Genomic DNA, 19,641 nt, shown 5'->3' on the forward strand with positions numbered 1-19,641 from the left:
GGCAGCACCTCGGAAAACTGAAACTGAGACCCCATTTCATGCTGTGAAGGGGGAAGAATAGAGGTGGACAGGCGCGTTAGCCTCACCTGGGCACTGCGCATGCAGTTAAATCTCAGGGATCTGGGAAAATATGCCAGACATTAACAGTGTAATGTCCTCCAGCATTTGAAATAACACTGTGTGTTTCCTGTTTTTTCCTAAGGTATTATGTTTTATTTGTTAAAAAAAAAAAAATAGGTTACATGGGAAGGTACTTACTTAAAGCTCAAATGGATCAATTTAAATAGGAAGATGGAATCTGTTATATGGGAATAATCATCATATTCAATGCCCTCTAGCAAATATTTCCTAAGTGCCCACTGTGTGCCCGGTATTACGTTAGGCACCGGTGATTAAAAAGGCTAAACAAAATAATCTCTGTCACAAGGAGGTCACAGTCTTATGGAAGGGCAATTATCATACAAAGCATAATATGACAAGTGCTATGACCCACAATTTACAAGTGGAATGGAAATACGAAGAAGAGGGCACCAAAGGGAATCATGGAAGGCTTCACAGAGTAAGTGACCTTCAGGATGGAGAAAAGAGGGAGACTTCCTAATGTGGAAAATAGCAGGAGACACTCCAGGCAAATAAATAGTATATGAAAAGTCACAAAGGGAAGAAAATTGCAAGTCGATTGTTATGACTGGAGTGTAGATTGAGAAGTGTGTGTGTATGGTAGTGGTGGTGAGGGGGTAGTTACAATTCATAAGGTAGATACAAAACAATTGGGGAATACCTTATGCAGTCTGGAAGAAAGTTTGGATATTATACTAAAGACAATGAGAAGCCACCCAAAACTTTCAAGCAGAAAAGTACCTGATTTGATTCATGGTTAGAAAGATTTATCTGGAGGCTCTGTGGAGGATGGATGAGAAGGTAGGGGGTCAGTTGGAAAGCTACTGCCATATTCCGTGCATGAGATCATGAGGATCCAAAGCAAGACAACAACCATGGAAATGGATAGAACGCCATGAATATGAAAGCATTTTTAGAGGTAGGATCCATAGGGCTTGATTACTTATTGAATTTGTATGAGGACATATGTGAGATGAAGCAAGAAATGATTTTCTGCTTTGATGACTGGCTGGATGGTAGTAGCAGTAAAGAGGAGTTGGCAATAAAAAAGCAGAAACAAATTTGTAGAGAAAATCAATGGTTTGGTTATGTGGAATTGAAGTTTCCTGGGGGTATCAAGTGAGTCAGATAAACATCACTGGGGTTCAGGGGACAGATGAAGTTGAAGAGGTTGAGATTATTGCTATGGGATGCACTTATATTACAAAAAGTGAGGGGTGTCTGGGAGGAGATATTTTCTCTGTAGTCCAATATTAAAACCCCCAAGTAACACTACTCTGGAAAATGCAATATGCAAATAGTTCTTTTTATTATTAACATTAGGTTATGTCGAATTTTAAAATATTTACACTTAAAGACAAAATATCTGTAAAATTATTACAATTGATTTCACTAAATCAGAAGTGACAACACATTATCTATACTTTTATACTAGAAAACAAAATAAAGTCAACAAAATATAATTACTGAAACTCCACTGTGGATCAGGATACAATGTGTCCAATATTAACTCACAGTTTCCCAATAAGTGTAAAAATGAATATGGCATTGCTTGGACAACTTGTTTCAACAGTGAATCCTCTAATACTATTTGTTCAATAACATATACAAATGCAAAACTGGCAGGTAGGAAAAAAGGTTACTTTGTTTTTTGCAGATATTGTACTTGTAAAAGAAAGTCAAATGAAGCATATGTCACACATACCAAAGTCTTACATTATGCCTTTCTAATACAGGCAAGTGAAATGTTAACACATAGTATTTAAAATAATAAATATATATTTTATTGACAATAATTTGGAATGTTAGAGATACAAAATTTTATGTACAATTATTCAGATTAAAACATTTAAACCTAGGTTTTATTTACAAATATTTATCTTCCTCTCCTATTTGATGTTTTAACTCAAGAAGAGTTAAAACGGATGCATCTGTAGATATATAGTTGAGAGTGTGTGTTCAGTCACTTGGCTCTGCGATAGTAATCTTATGTACCATGTCAGACAAATTTTCAGACTCCAGATCCTCTTTGCCATTATCTGAATTTCCTGATGAGATATAACAACCAGAGTCCCTTGGGCAGTCATCTAACTGTGACTTATTTAAGGAGATGTCTGAGCTCAAGGATAGAGGCATAGGTTCATTTTCTTGCTCTTGAATAACTGTAAATGGAAAAGAGAGCAGGAGTTAGGTAAAGCAACACAAAATCTTATTTATGTACTCATTCACTTTCAAGTATTATCCTATTTTAACTGTTCTAGCCTTGACTTCATTACAACGGAAAGTTCTGCAAGTAAAAGGTATCTTTGTTTATTTCAAAAGAGAGATTTGCACTCAAATGTTCAAGCTACTGTTTTATTAGAAGCCAAAATTTGCCCTTCACTCTTCACTTGCAGTTTCATGGAATTCATGTGCATTTCCTGCATAAGCAAAGATCAATATGGACTCTCATTTTACATTAATAATAAGCTGCCAGAGAAAGCAGATTGTATCCACAGTGTGACTGATGCCTTGTCCAAATACTCCTTAAAGTATCATTACAAAAAGGCACTTATAGTTTAAATGCACAATCCAAGTCAATAGTGATCTTTGTGAACAATTTTAGATTCATGATAATCTGGATTAATTAATAAATTATCACTATGAGTAAGAATGTACAGTAGGACTTCAATTATTTGGAAGTTACCTAATAAAACTTTAAATATCCAGAGTTTTCCCATGTTTGCATGTATCACAAAATAGATATAAGAAACCAGGTTGCTTTTAGAAAGTAAAACACCAAAATTTCCACTGAATCTACCTTATGAATATTTAGTCTTCCATAGCTTTGTCTGTAGTCCTGAATAATAATCATTTATTTTCAGATTGATAATTCTGCATTCTTAAAGCAGTGTTCTATATTCAACAGGCATTATCTTTTAGAAAAAGATGAATATTAAAGATGTAACAAAATATATTTTGGAAGAACCCCTAAGCAGCCTGAAGTTCAAATGTTACTCTTCTCGATTCCTTTAGCGTCAACTTTCTCTCTGTCCACGTGACGCTGAGCTCCTTAGAGAAGAAATAGGTCTCAGGGACTGCCTCTTAGCTGCAGTACCATATCTTCCTCTTTCCCCTTCTAACACTGGGGCTTCACCACAGTAGGTATTTGAATAGCTCCTTGTTGAAAGAGCCAAGCACACATTTAAGGTTGGGAAAAGAACTCTGCCTACAGAGGCTTTGCACTTCATCCCATTCCAGTGAGAATAAAGTAAATCCAAACCTCAAAATCCTTCAAAGAAGGAAAATGTATGATTTTCTTCAATAGGCTATTATAATGCTAATTAATTTATATCTAGGAAATCTACTCTTTATCTTACGTATTATATATATATAAATATATATATAAATATATATATATAAATATATATATATAAATATATATATATAAATATATATATAAATATATATAATATATATATAAATATATATATAAATATATATATATAATATAATATATATATAAATATATATATAAATATATATATAAATATATATATAATCTATATATATCTTGCTTTAAAATGCGTTTTCTAGTTTCCATATGTTTTGCTAACATTAGTTTGCGATCCACTGTGTGTCTGATTGCCATCAACTTCCATTACAAATGAGAATTGTGCTGTAAGTTACCCTTGTAATAATGAATTAACTTCTCTTTAATACTTATAGAATGGTACTAGTTATGCACCATCCATGGGAGAAATTGAAAAGTGTTACTTAAAATATGTTCTAAGTTCTGTAGTTTCGACGAAGAAGACTGGTTGAGAAAGGCTGGAAGAAAATCATAAAAATTGCTTCTTAGTCTACTCATCTTCAGAATGAGTCATAACAGTTCTTTTAACCTTTTCCTTAGGGCTTGTATTTGCAACAGTGAAACCATATTCATGCCATTCTTCTGAATCTTCACATTTGCCCCACAACTTCATTTAACTATAGATTCAAATATCAGGTATTTGTCTAGTGATATTATAACTAGTTCTAGGTATAAGATGACAATTTTAATATGCACCTATCGTGATTGTTATTTTTAAATTTTAGCTACCATGGAAGCATTTTGTGTTCATTATTCATAACAATCTTTAAGTTTAGGAGGGTTTACTTATTATTCACTAGTCTTTCTGAGTATCAGTCATTCATTCTTCTTTCTAAGCCCCCCCCCTTTTTTTTTTATGAAAAGGCAGCACTAAAATGGGATCTCATTCTCTGAAGAATTGCTTTCTATCCTGCCTCTGCTTTTCTATCTTATTGCCACTGAAATGAAATGAGCCAGCTCTGTGTTCCATTATCCAAGTGTTTCTAGAAAAGGCCAGAGGAATGAGTCTTTTTGTATGCATTCTGCCACATCAGCAGTGATCATCCTATTTGGAGTGTGAACCTCTTAGTCATAATGATTGTGGGGATAAGGCCACATTTCCCCAGATTATATTTGGGCCAATATTACCTCAGTGCAAAATTAAAAGAACTGATCTACTTTCCTTCACATTGATATCCTAAACAAGATTTGGCATAATGAAAACTGTTTGTTCCAATACTCTGTTCTATTTAGGCTGATTACCAATTGTGGGACTCTCTTCAGGATATGAAACAGAGTCTTTAAGAACTATAATTTCCAAAATTAGTTCTTCGCCTTTAAAAAAAAAAAAAAGTATTTAGCTTGTTATTTCACCCCCAGAAGCCTCTGTGCATTCACCTCAATGGGGAACAAAGTAAATAAATTAAAAACTGTCTTTACCAGAGAATATGTCATTGTGTAATATTAGTAATAAGAATGTGTTTGTTTTTATTTCCACATGAGAAATGCTATATCACATTCTCTAAATTCTAGGAATAGTTTTGTTTTAAGCACAGGTCATTTATTGTAGAAACCTTTCATCCGCAATTTTTATGGAAAAAGAAAATAGTTTCTCAGTATGAAAGTTATGCAGCACAGTAATTTACAGAACAGCAGTAATTTGCTAAATGATTTCCTAGTGAAGTGAAAACATGACTGTGCCTCCTCAGATGCTTCCCACCAGGCTTGCAATAATTTCAGGCAGGTGATCAGCTGGAACCCCTCAATTGTAACTATAAAAAGGCAGGTCATTATGTTATATTATGGAGATGAAAGCTATATTGCATTCACTTTTGTATTTGGAGGATCGAGATTTTCCTCTTCTTGTTTCTTTTCATCCTGACACTAATGACAGGGATTGGCGCAAACCTAGGTCTTGTGCTATGGGTGTTTCTTTCCTGCAGAGGAGATGAGTTCATACTAATGCATCCACATTTTCTTTCTAAGTCATTTAGTCCCTTCATGTGGCCATGAAACAGAGTAAAGCTAACTGGTCTACCCAGAAATTGAAACCATAACCTTCATCAGTTTTGTCCCATGGTTCAATCATCTGGGCTAACCAGGCAAGTAACACATTGGAATAAGAAACAGGTTTGCCTACAAAATTACGGACTTCCCATAAGATGTTTCAGGGCATCTTTTTATACTAAAACGTTTCGGATAATACGTTAGGTTTAAAAAAGTATACATAATTCATGCATTCTATTATTAAAATTATATAAAAACATACATATGCATACAATTTACAAACAAACATGTTCAAATTTGTTAATTTCCCCTCTATTTCTAAGGTCATCCACATTGCTTTTTAATGAAAGAATTAAAATGGTATAATTTTTTAATAAAGCCCCCAAATGATTTGTAAATATCTTAAAGGCCGTACATATCTAAATTAGAATACACTGAAGAATTATTAAATAATTTGAAAAAGGGTCTTTCTTATTGCTGCCGGTTGACAGCAGGCATAATAGGAACTCCAGAAAGCTGTATAATTCTGTACTCTATGTAATAAAAATAAAATGATAATATTAAAAAATTATCTAGGAAATATTTTATCATGAAGAGCTAATTTGCATATTAAAATAATTTATTTCCTACCAAAATTGTTACAGAATTGTATAAAGCCCATGAAAAAACATTTTAAGATAGGCATCAATGTTGAAAAAAAAAGGGTGGCATGGTGATGAAAACAGAAGACAGCTAATATAATTATTCACAAAATAATTATATTGGAGTTGTGACATTTAATTAATTAAGAAAGGCAGTCTCAATTATACTAAAAGTGAAGATAGTTTTAAGGAAATAAAACTGGATCCTTATTCTGGGAAAAAATTAATAAAGAAGAGAAATCTGCCCCACCTTTACATTTTAAAAAGTTAAAGATTCAACTTTTAGGAAAACTAATTTTGCTTGACTTTCCCAGATTTCTTTGCCCAAATCATACCGACTTTGTCTTTACCATTTTGCTTGCCTTAGCTTTGAAGCCTCTCTTTCTTTGGGCCAAGTACTATAAAATTATGCAAACTTGAAGGCATAGGAAAATTCCTGGCTAAAGGAATTTCTCAATAAATAATTTTTTAATAAACACTATGATATTTAGATGAATTAAAGAAAATTAGAACTAAAGAAAAGCAAAACAGGAATTTTGTTAAAATTTAAATGAGAATACCTCTAAGCTCCATCAATCATCATCCTGTTTTTCTCTATCCTGGGGCCATCTCCAAAGAGGGAAAACCCAGGAACACACATCTCAGGATGACTCAAAACCTCAACCTCATGTTTTAACCTCACTGGAGTCACTCAAATGAAAACCCAGCTACTGTTCAGGTAACTATGGCTATATTTATTTGTCCAGAGGCAGCATTATCCATGGAGGAAAATTTAGTGGACAACATGGCATTTCTCTCCACTATTTTTTATTTCATCTAAAGCACATTCTTAAGTTACCTGAACACTTTAATTCTCCTAGTAACAGTGACTATCTGGTGTTCATTTCACTTGAATACTAACTCACCTTTTGGAAACACAACAATAAATGAAAAATAGGATTCCATTCATCGGAAAATAACCCGTTGCTTCTGTTCCCCTGAGGCCATGAGAGGATATGGAGTTGAAATGACTTCCCCTGCTCTTGCCTGTTTTTGGAGCCTAGCTTCTAACGAGATGTGTACCTGGAAATAGATCTTTTTGCTCTCAGCCAGGGCAATCTCCACTTCCACTGTGCTAGGTACTTCAGCAGGGGCAGAGGCATACTCACTCAAGATCATGGTAACTCAGCACCTACCTGGGCAGTCTCATTAGACTGCCCCTCTCCCCAACCACACACCCTATGGAGGCCTTTGGTCCCAGGAAATATTTATCCTCCTCAGTTAAAGTTGTCATATTGTACTGACTATTTTGGTAATGACCAAATAATGTTTATAACTGTCACACATTATTTAATTAGGGGCCTTGGAAGGTCAAGTTCGTATTTCTTACAGGTTAATTAAACCCATTTACTTGATGAAGGAGTTAAGAACACATTACCCCAAAATATGCTGCTCTGGCATATTGACTATTTTGAGTTGAAGACACTTGAAGAAAGCAGGTGCAAGAATATCACTCTGACTTTCCTTTTTTTTTTTTTTTTTTTTTTTTTTTAAGAGAGAGAGAAATAGGGTCTGGCTAGGTTGCCCAGGCTGGTCTTGAACTCTTGGGCTCAAGCAATCCTTCTGCCTCAGCCTCCCAGAGTTTTGGGATTACAGGCATGAGCCACCATGCCCAGTCTGACTTTCCTTCTGCTACTTAAAGGCAGATGACATTTCCATGTGAAAGCCACTTTCCCTCTACCAGAAGGAAAGTATCGTTCCTATCCTCGGGGACAGGAAGTTGAGGCGGAGGGAAATCTGTACAAACAAGCAATGTTAGACAAGCCCTTATCTTTCTACCACTCCACCCAATTAGCTAGCCTATTTCAAGCTTCTGTAACTTGTCACATTTTCACAACTTGTTACTCTTTTTCTACTTCAGTATACAAGTGTTCAACTCTAACTACATCTTTGGGTCTTCATTTCCTATGACAGCTCCCTTGCCACATGAAATTTGTGTTAAATAAATTTGTGTGATGTTTCTCCTGTTGGTCTGTCTTATGTCAATTTAATTTTCAGCTGTTGTAAAAAGCCTAAGAGGGTAGAGATAAAATTTTGCCTTCCCTATATAGATATGGTAAAAAACTAATCTAATTTCATTATGTCTAAAATTATTACTTTTGACAAAAATAGGATTACTCTACATATTATTGGTCTACAATTTGCTTTCACATTTAACATGTTTTTGAAAAACTTTAATCAGTAAACAGCATGCTATATCATTTTCCTAACATAACACCTTCAAAACTACTTTATTGTTTGGGTATATCTTAATTTATTCAACAGGTTAATTATTGATGGAAGTCCCTATTGCTTTTAGTTTTTACCCAAAACTACTAGATTTTTAGCTAGTATTTTTATGCGGTTGTATCTTGAATTTAGTAGAACCAATACTTAGAACTGGAATTTCTGGATACAAAAGTGTGCATATTTTAAACTTTGATTGTGTTTTACATTATCACCTTTCGAAAATGTACTTATTTACACTCTTGCACACATGAATGCACACATGCATGCTTAGCATATTCATAAACTAAATCTTGATAACGTACCCGAATACCGATCTGCTTATTACAAATACTTGTATGTGTGAGGTGGGATTGCAGGCAACTTTATCTTTATAATAATAGAAGACTGACTTACTATTTGGGGATCTTTTGACCTCCTCATTCATCATTTACCCATTTTACATGCATTTGTTAACTATCCACTAATGCAAATCACAGGACTAGGGGCTTGGGGAAAGCACATGGTAATAGAAGATTGGATCTTGTTTGGCCAGGGTAATCATTACAATGCTATGTGTAGTATACAATCACAATGCAATATAAACACAGGTATAGGAGTGCTCTATACATACGGGCATTAGAGAGGAGTGCTCTATATGTGCGGGCATTAGAGAGGTCCTTATGTGACTAAAGTGAAAAATCTGTGAACACTTTTCATTGGAAATTTTCTGGTAGAAAAGTGAGAATCCTTATGCTTTATTTTGTAGTTTTTTTGTGTGATATAGAATACGGCATCCATCATAAATGAAAGTTTAGAAGTAAAATTAAAAAGAAATCTGAAGAAATTAAATTGCATGAGGGCGAACAACTATGACTATAGATATTAAATACATGCAAGTAAAATGCCTGCATGCTTTCTCTACTTTCTGTGGACAGGTAGCATAACTTTTCTTCAAAGCTGTATATTTATTGAATTTAGATGCAAATCATATGGCAAGTGGGTTGGAAACGCCAGGTACACATGTCAGGGGCTAGGGCACCAGGCTATGCTGGCACTCTGTTAGGCCAACTGCTGGACTGCTGCTTGGCATGACTACAAATCTCCCCTGCTGACAGCTCGTGTTCCAGGCTCCTGGCTGTGGCCCGCCATTTGCCCTGCATCGATTTGGGCAGGCAGGCAGGCAGGCAGGAAGGCACAACTGGGGATGCTTGAGCAATGAGGGGCTGCTGTGACCACAGCTGGTATCAAAGTTCTGGCACACAACCCACCCTTTCCCTTTCCTCCTCATTTGGCACTGCAACCAGAGTTTGCAGGTACCTCAAATGCATTTTATATAGATTCTGTAAAGTTTGCTTATTCTGTTACTTTTTTTTTCAATTTTAAATTTAATTATCCCTGTAATCTAGAGCAAACAAGGTATTTCCATCTCCCATTTTCCCCAAGGACAATAGTACACATTCTCATAGACACAATTTTAAGACACATCGAAGTGCTTCTAAATGTGAAAAATGAGGAACAAGTGCAGAATAAAGAGAAGATGTTTACTATAAACAACAGTAAGCCATCTTATTATTCTAAAGAGGCACTTCAGAGTAAGGCAAAGGGGCCTTGAAGATTGTGTTTATGGAACAACAACAACAACACACATACACACACACACACACACTCTCTCTCACACGTTCTCTGTTCTTTTTTTTATTTGAGAATATGTACTCCCAAAGTAAATGAAACATTTTTAAATTCAGAAGACAAATAGAAAAACTCAAATATGCACAAAATAAACAGATCCTGCTCTCTTGTCCCTTCAAGAGCTGCATCTTACCCCAGTTTTTCTTCTCCTTATAACCTTATCTAGATTCCCAGTTGAGGGAACGGATGACCTAATTCCTCTCAGTTCTAATGCAACACAGGAGCAAGTTGCAAATATCTATGCTGGTCTTGCTGGGACTGCAGAACCCCAGGGTGGTTACCCTCCTCCAGAGGTAATCCTGTGATCAGTGCTAACACCACATGCCAGCCCTTTCATCAGCTTGTTGGAGAAGCATCTTTACTTCCTGCCAAACAGTGACCTAGATACCATCTCACCGGTTAGTATGGTGATCATTAAAAAGTCAGGAAACAACAAATGCTGGAGAGGATGTGGAGAAGTAGGAACGCTTTTACACTCTTAGTGGGAGTGTAAATTACTTCAACCATTGTGGAAGACAGTGTGGCGATTCCTCAGGGATCTAGCACCAGAAATACCATTTGATCCAGCAATTCCATGACTGGGTATATACCCAAAGGATTATAAATTGTTCTACTATAAAGACACATGCACACGTATGTTTATTGCAGCACTGTTCACAATAGCAAATATTTGGTACCAACCCAAATGCCCATGAATGACAGACTGAATAAAGAAAATCTGGCACATATACACCATGGAATACTATGCAGCCATTAAAAAGGAAGAATTCATGTCCTTTGCAGGGACATGGATGAAGCTGGAAACCATCATTCTCAGTAAACTAACACAGGAACAGAAAACCAGACATCACATGTTCTCACTCATAAGTGGGAGTTGAACAATGAGAACATATGGACACAAGGAGGGGAACATCACACACCATGGCTTGTCAGGGGCTGGGGGGCTAGGAGAAGGATAGCATTAGGAGAAATACCTAATGTAGATGAAGGGTTGATGGGTGCAGCAAACCATCATGGCATGTGTATACCTGTGTAACAAACCTCCACGTTCTGCACATGTATCCCAGAACTTAAAGTATAATACAAAAAAAAAAAAAAGTATAATCCAGTTTACATTTTCAAGGTCAAAGTGGGTACAATGCTGTCTATCTTGGGCTAAGAAGAGAAAAGGAAAAATGCTTGCTTTAAATCTTAGAAGTCTGTTTTTTTCCCCATGTTTTGTACCCCATCCTCTTGGTCTCTCTAGATATATTCAAGTCTCACATAGGACTTGTCGTCTTTTCTACATTATCTCAAAATTTTAGCTCTTATCCTCATGATATGTGGCCATTTTGCTCAACTTTTATATTAAATGATTAGCAAAGCAGATCCTTTTATGTTCTCAATCTAACAAACAATGAAACAGCAAACTAGGAATTTATTGCGATTCCTCAAACTGACATCATTCAATGATCAAAATAAAATGCATCCATAATATCTTAGAAAATTTACATGCTCTACTCTTAAAAAAAAAAAAAAAAAGCAAACTACTTTTAACCTTTAACGTGACATGCATTTGTTTTTAACTGTCTCAGTTTTATATAACCATATACTCAAGGTCTTTATCATTCAAGGTACAGGAAGGTTGTGCGTTTAATCTTTAGCATGGTTGTAGGAGATATGATTCACAGAGTAGAAAATAGATAAAAATAAGCATGCAGCCAGCATGGTGCCAAATCATCAGAACTCACCATCTTCTCAACAAATGGAAGTCATTCTTTATTTCTTGAGCAGAGCAGTTTCATATAAGATAAATAGCTTTCAGTCAGAATAGCCTAACATGCAATATGCATCTTTTTGACATGTATATTCTAATACTACTCTAAACCATAAGATTAAAATAAGAAAAAATCTCAGGGTAGTGTGTTGACAAGAAGCACTGGTTGAATCTGTATTTTTTTTTTCCATTTTTCATCTCCCAGAATTTGGCTGTGTGTATGTTTGTACCTTACGGGCTGTCATTAAGTAATCAACTTCTAGTGACCTTCAAGTATCATTTTCTAAAGTTTTATGCAGGGGAATAATTTCTGGGACATGTCATTTCTATATCAAATATATATCAAATATCAAAAACCATTTAATGCTATGTTTTGTTTTCAGAGACCAGGATATGGCAGAACATGTTTCTAATAGATATAAGAGACTGAATTATAGATTTGTGAGCTTGAAAAAGCCACTTAGCTACTGGATTTTCATCTTCTCATCTTGCAACGGAAGAATTTTGCGTCAGGTGTTTCTTTTTTTTTTAATTACACCAGCTCTATAAATAATTTTACCGTCTATGAATAATTGTTCTTTTGTTAGCATAGAAAGGAGACAGGTGATGAGTGAGGTGGAATGAAAAAATTAAGGGTATGCAAGCCTTTGGCACTGAACCCATCTTCCCTCTGTGGGTCCCTGGGGACACTGGTCATTGCTGAAAGTGCTGCTTGCCCAGGTTCCCAGCCCCTTCTCTCCACAAATCCTGTTGACAGGCAGCCATGGTAGCCTCTCGTCTTTCACTTTCTGATATAGAAAACTGAACTAAAGCCCTTGAGACAATTGGTGAAGTAGCAGAAAACTTCAATTTTCAAATATTCATTGCTTTCCTATTGGCCAATTTGCACATGTGGTGGAGTTTATAGTAGACTCCCTTTGATTAAATCTCCATCTTTGCACTCATCTAGCTGTTTGACTTCTTTGAAATTCATCTCCCAATTTATTCCTCATCTGTAAATTGGGTAAAATACCTAGATGTGTGATATTATGGAAGAAAAGCAATTATTTACAACTGTTCAAAAAATACTCTTCTCCTCCCTGTACTTCATGGCCAAATCATTTTGGAGAATATTGGCGATGACACTGGACGTTGTCCATAATAAAACTCTATAGATTCTATTTCTAAGCCAAACATTGTTTAGTGAGGATCCATGTCTTGAAATGACAAGATGTGAAGGAAACTGACTCCTTTACCTGAAAGAACTTACTATATCTGTTTATACTGATCAGTTTTGTCTTGACTTGAAATATTGATTAAATTGGCTACTTTCTGAAGTTTGAACTTTGTCCGCCTCTGTGACCACATCTCCCTCTCTTTTCAGTCTCCCAGCCCCACACTTCAAAGAAAGCATGTAATAACCTAGGCCTGATGATGAAATCAGTCCTGCTGATGTCAAATTAGTTATGTCTGTGAAAGCTCTTGGAAAAGGATGATAAGAATAAAGTAAAAAACAATTTCTTAAAAAGTAAACTACTTTCCACTAGATAAAAAGCCAGTGTATAGGAAACATGTGCTCTGCCTCAATTTTGTGGGATTTATGAGAGACAGTATAGAATAGCCCACAAAAGGACAATCAGGAGGCCTGGTCCCTAAATAACACTTTCCTCCCTCCTCACTCTCCATTTGGCTGTTACTTGTAGTGTTAGAAAGTATAACATAGCAGCACATACACTGGGTTGGAATCCCAACTCTACACTTCACTAAGGGAGTGTTTTTAGACAAGTTACTTACTGTCTCATTTTCTCATCATAAAAATGAGGGCGGTACTATCTAAGTCAAAGAACTGGGGTAAGTACTCAAGAGAATAATCAGGAAAGACCCTGGCCCAGAGTCTTGCTCAGAGCACACATGTTTTAAAAAATGTAGTTAATAATTTCTAGTATTATTTTTACTGCTGGTTGTGGTGGCTCATGCTTGTAATCCCAGCACTTTGGGAGGCCGAGGTGGGAGGATCACTTGAGGTCAAAAGTTCGAGACCAGGCTGGCCAATATGGTGAAACCCCATCTCCACTAAAAATACAAAAAATTAGCCGGGTGTGGTGGCATGCCTATAATCTCAGCTACTTGGAGGCTGAAGCATGAGAATCGCTTGAACCCTGGAGGCAGAGGTTGTAATGAGCCGAGATCGTGCCACTGCACTCCAACCTGGACAGCGGATTTAGACACCATCTCAAAAACTAATAATATTAATACTAATAATTATTTCTAGTAGTAGTATTTTTTGATAGAGAAGGCTGGATTTGATAATCTAAGTTCCTTTTTATCTTTAAAGTTAGACTTTCCCCATTTGGTTGCTCACAAAGTACTCCTTGCGGAGTTTGGCACACCCTAAGCTCAGTGTTTGGGGACCTGACCAGATTTGGCAGGAAAGGCAATCTGGATGGATAATTATAAAAAATAAAAGTTATTCTATCTTTACAAGCCTGGTTGGTGTAGATAGTATTCTGCAAATCTCCATGATTATTTCATCTTCAGTTAATACTTACAAATACAGAGAACCATCTCATACAATAAAAGTGAGTGCGGAATATTTTTGCAAGCTATTATAACATTTTGAAAGAGTACTATAAACATGTACAAGATGTGACTATGTGGTGATGAAATGAATTTTCCGTGTGGCATGAAGTCTCATTATCTTTTTTTTTTGAGACGGAGTCTCGCTCTGTCGCCTGGGCTGGAGTGCAGTGGCAGGATCTCAGCTCACTGCAAGCTCCGCCTCCAGGGTTTAAGCCATTCTCCTGCCTCAGCCTCCCGAGTAGCTGGGACTACAGGCGCCCGCCACCTCGCCTGGCTAGTTTTTTGTATTTTTTAGTAGAGACGGGGTTTGATCATTATCTTAAAGCCATGCTCTGTGCTGTTTTACAGAAGCCATGTGTGACATTTCTCACTAATGGCTTATGTTGTTACTAAATACTAGTCTCTCCCTCAGTCTTTGGGAATGCAGGCATCCACTTGCATGTAAATTAATACCTTTGCAGAATGGAAATGAGGTACCCAGAAAAGTCCTTTCATTTCTTGAGTCCAATAAGGAAATACGTTCCTTTTCCTAATTATATATTTGACCATAGTTATTGTTTTCAAACTTACATGGAAACACTTATTTTATGGGAAAGCATGCTTTCATGATCTCAGTAAATAAAATGGGGGCTTTGTTTCTCATGATTATACTATTTACACTAAGCTGTGATTATCAGCTGGGGAGAAGAGTAGATGTGCACACTTACTTTCTTCTTCGAGGAAGTTTTCAGCAGCTGATAGTAACCTTCTTCTGTCATCTGGGTTTTCAATATTTAATTCAATGAGGTGACTCTCTTTTATATCCTTTAAATCTTCTAGAGTCTCATAACCATTGAGCAAAAGTGTTGAGGTATATTCCTGTGGGACAAAAAATATAATGCAAATTAGATTCAAATATTTTATTTGTAGTTCTCTTTAGATTATAGAGATGCATATAGGAACCAAAGGTGCCAATACAACTTTCGCTTAACTTCACTTGTATTAGTTTTTGACATATGAACTCCAGGGCTCTTCAATGATTGTGTTGTATAATTCTTGCCTTTTGGAAGGCCAAATGTAAAGAGGAAATAATTACCTTAAGCTATACAATTCCAAATCATGGATCAATTCAATAGTTGGATCATGCATCCCATTTGGAAATTTTTCACTTCTCAACTAACAGAATTGGCAGAACTAGCATTACTTTAAGTCTGTCAATAAAATGCCTCTAGCAGAGTAGCATGCTACAGTAATATTTCAGAATCTACATCTCTTCTTGTTTTCGTGATTGCAAAAGCATCTGCTCTCAAAATGTTCTTGGGGTAGGTTAAAAAATGAGTGTGAAACAGATGTAATTCTGTACAAAAAAGTGGGTGTAGCATTTTGGTTGAAAGGCATTATGTAAACCAAAGGAATTCTAGACTTTCTATTTAATTGAAAACTTTTACTAAGCATAGAAGCACTGTAGTTGGGGCAAGAATTGTTTTCTCAGCATGTGTATTTTGTTCATCATTTGAATCAATATATATTAGTTTAAAATTCGTAAGTTTCTAATTTCAAAGTCTGTATGTTATTTTGAAATTTCTATCCTCTCAAACAAAATAAAAATACTAAATGAAGTTGAGTGCTTTTTCAACTTCCTCAGATTCCTCCCCCATTTTACTTGATCTAATTTCAATATCCTTATTTTAATTACTAAAATAGAATAAGAGGAAGTCTAAAAGTTTTAAGTAATCAGGAAGAACTTATGACTAGCCCTTTTTAACAAAAAAAAAAAAAAAAGGATGAAAAGCAAGAAGAGTGACAATTCTTTCTTTAGAAAAGTATATTCTTAGCACTGAATTAGAATAAAGAAACACAAATTCCTGTTCTGACATATAACCATTTAACTGCGGGTTCTTGGGGAAGCCATTTCAGTCTCTTAGACCTTGGTTTTCTCACAGGTCACAGAACAAACAAGATGCAGAGGCAAGGCGCTAACCCATACATTCTCATAGGAATATCTCATTTGAGGTGCACCAATAGTAATATAGGAAGGCTTAGATACTGTGTGTACAGACAGGAACATAACTAGATAATTCAGAAAAAAACAATTAAGAAAAGTGTAATTGATTATTGTCTTGATGAATTTTGAAAACTATCAAAGTACTTCTGAGTTAATTTTAGAAATGGATTGCAAAACTGTAAATTGATTGATACTAGATGTATTGTATGTACACACCATTTAACAAGGTAGATATTTCAAAAGATATTTGGTAATATAACAAGAAAATAATAATTGGGTTATAAATACAGACAACACAGTTTCCTTAACACAATCATTATGGGGTTTGATGATCACTGTTTTCCTCAAATTTTTAAAAAAATAATTACATTCAGTTATCTTCTCTCAACTTGATTTTGACCTCTGCTTTGTAGAAAATACATTTCCCTTTTCATTTTTCCTTTCACTTTTTTAGACTTACTTTATTTCTTACATTCTCTTTACCATTCTCATTTAGACATTTTATTAGGGCCTTTTATTCTCCTAGATATTTTTCATTGTTCATTGCATTTTCTCAACGTTCATCTCTATTGTCACTGCTAAATACTATTAAGGTATAGTCCAAGGGATATTAGATCAAGACTTGTCCTTGCATAAAAAAATGTCATAAAGGAGAAATAAGAGATCTAGGAAAACAGGCTTTCCTTTGCTTCTAAGTCTTGTATTTTTAAGCAACGCAACACAAATACTGATCCACTCCCTTCAATTTGTCCACTTACATGCCGCCAAAAGCAAATAGGACATAGATTTGCTCACCTGAAGATGAATCCTCTCTAGGAACTCCTGCAGAGTCTTGGATTTTTCATTGTTACTCCTTCGGTTTGCCTTTATTTTCTTGGGGGCTACTTCCTCTTCTGAGATGACATCCACATAAATGAATTTGAAGTTTCCCACTTTATTGTTCAACATTCCCGTCCACATCCCCATTGGTGTTTTGCAGATAATGTCTATGATGTCTCCTTTCTAAGGACAAAAAAATCCATAAACATTAAGTTTCAGAGAACTATGATGCTATAAAAACTGGTAGAAAGAATGAAATCATAGAAAACTAGGATAATGAAGACATTATGCTAAAGTGGTTCAGATATAACAGAAACAAATCTAAACATTCACTTCTTTCAAAAGTTCAGGCTGGTGGCATGCTGGGTCATGCTTATAATCCCAGCACTTTGGGAGGCCAAGGCGGGAGGATTGCTTGAGGCCAGGAGTTTGAGACTAGCCTGGGTGACAAAGTGAGATCCCATCTCCACAGCTTTTTTTTCTTTTAATTAGCCTGGCATGGTAGCATGTATCTGTAGACTGAGGTGGGAGGAGTTCAAGGCTACAGTGAGCTATAATCATGTCACTGCACTCCAGCCTGGGCAACACAGTGAGATCCCATCTTAAAAAAATTCAAAGAAGTTATGTACTAGTTACAATGAAGAAAACTTCAACATTCTTGACAAAAAGCTCTCACATAGTTTGATGACATGTTTCTGTTTCTGTTATTGTACCAATTTATCAACTTATAACTGGAGAGCGCAGTGTAATTTACAAAACACTTTTGCCTACTCTAAGTTATTTTTGCTGACAACACAGTTCTTAGATACATAAAGGGAGTATCATCATTATTAATTTAAATATTACAGAAAAAGGAACAGAGATATTAAATGACTTCCGAAGAGCTTGCAGGAAGTTAATGGCAGAACCAGAACTCAAGTCCAAGTTATCTGAACTAAAAAATGATGCTCTTTTTATTTATACTGTCAAAGTAATATATATGTAACAAAGCTCAAGTTATCATTCCTGGAAGTGCTCCCCAGCTGGGGAAGGAGATGAAAGAGAAGTCTGTTACTCTATGTATTTCTAGTGCATCTGAAAAATTTATCTACAGTATAAAATAAACCCATTTCAAGAATTTCATCCATCTAAAATAAAGAAATTTTGCAGAATTCACATAAAAGTACGTGTACACTAAGGATAAATTATGCTACTTAATTCCTTTTAAGGTATTCATGCTCTCCTCTTATTAAGAAGAGACAGCACTTAGATTGAGCTCACAGCAAAGTTTAGATTGAAGTATGAATCATATTAGTATGGACAAATCAATTGGTGTTTTTCTTTACTCACATCTAAGACCATAATTAACTATAGGCTGCCAGTTATTGGCAAGGGTAGAAAACCTCATGGGGATGTGTCTTTGTAAAGAAAATTTATTTCTATGCAAATATGATGTCTATGTTCAAGAGTTATTGTTCCTCTTTTGAGACTTAAAACTTTCTGCCTCAGAGAGGACTTTATAGATTCTAATATTTTAGCCCCTTTTAAGTGTCTACCCTCAAACAAAGCATCAAGCCTGCTACTAAAAATACTTTTTTCTTGCTACTCTGGGAATGTGTGTTCTTCCATCTAAAAAACAAATTTTATTTGTAATGGTGCAATTCACCATGACTGAAATATCTGGTCTACCTTGTGATCATCTGTCTGTTTAGTCTTGTGAACTGTTAGACTAGGTCCTTCTGCCTTTAACAAAAGGGAATCAAATCATAGGCTGGATGGTATCAGCTAGGGAGACTGAGAAGTTCTCCTGAAGCTCTAGAAAGTTGTTAGGCATGGAAACCCTTTACTGCATCCTTCCTATTATCCTTGAAACTTGTAAATTTGAAACTTTATCCTTTACAGGCATATACCTGCACATTCCAGGAAAGCCCACAGGTCATCAAGCAGAGACTCAATTTCATTTTGGTTAAGACCCTTGATGGAAATAATAGTATTTCAATTTTCATGGGTAACTGGGAATTCCTATTGTGTCCTATAAGTGCTCCACCAAAACTCACCTCAGGCAGCAGCAGCAGTGGTACCCTGGCACGGTATTGTAGGGAAGTTGAAAGGTTATCCTGAGTCAAACTGTGTTGTGTTTATTTCCTTCTACTGCTCTCTCCCACAATGGTTACTAGGTTATGGGTATCCTTTCCCCAAGACTTGAACTTAGACATCAGATCATTCCATATACATAACTAAGGAGCTTACTATGGGGAATAGTGCATTTTTTATTCTCCAGTTGAGCTTACTCTGATTTAATAGCATGGAAGGGATCAGGAGAAGGGGTGAAGACTTTAAATGTTAAGTAATAATATAAATACTCCATAATATATCATAATTATTAGTTAACATTGGTTTAGTGTTAACAATATAGAACATTCATACTTTATGTCCTTTGACTTTTAGCACTTTGTGATATTAGAAAGGAATAATTTCACATCTATGAATTCTTTTAGCACAAAACCTT

At 35.6% G+C, this 19,641-nt stretch overlaps 1 protein-coding gene across 1 annotated transcript; it reads right to left on the reverse strand.

The window, feature by feature from the left end:
- Window positions 1-1,405: 1,405 nt before the first annotated feature.
- LOC115896019 (SAM domain-containing protein SAMSN-1-like) lies at window positions 1,406-17,355 on the reverse strand. Its single transcript, XM_030926498.1, has 3 exons — window positions 17,130-17,355; window positions 15,058-15,208; window positions 1,406-2,282 (listed from the first exon to the last, which is right to left on the reverse strand). The coding sequence occupies exons 1-3, from the start codon at window positions 17,298-17,300 to the stop codon at window positions 2,080-2,082; spliced, it is 525 nt and encodes a 174-aa protein (XP_030782358.1). The 5' UTR covers window positions 17,301-17,355; the 3' UTR covers window positions 1,406-2,079.
- Window positions 17,356-19,641: the final 2,286 nt, after the last annotated feature.

Source organism: Rhinopithecus roxellana, unplaced genomic scaffold (assembly GCF_007565055.1).
Source record: "Rhinopithecus roxellana isolate Shanxi Qingling unplaced genomic scaffold, ASM756505v1 contig4396, whole genome shotgun sequence".
NCBI classification, from domain to species: domain Eukaryota; kingdom Metazoa; phylum Chordata; class Mammalia; order Primates; family Cercopithecidae; genus Rhinopithecus; species Rhinopithecus roxellana.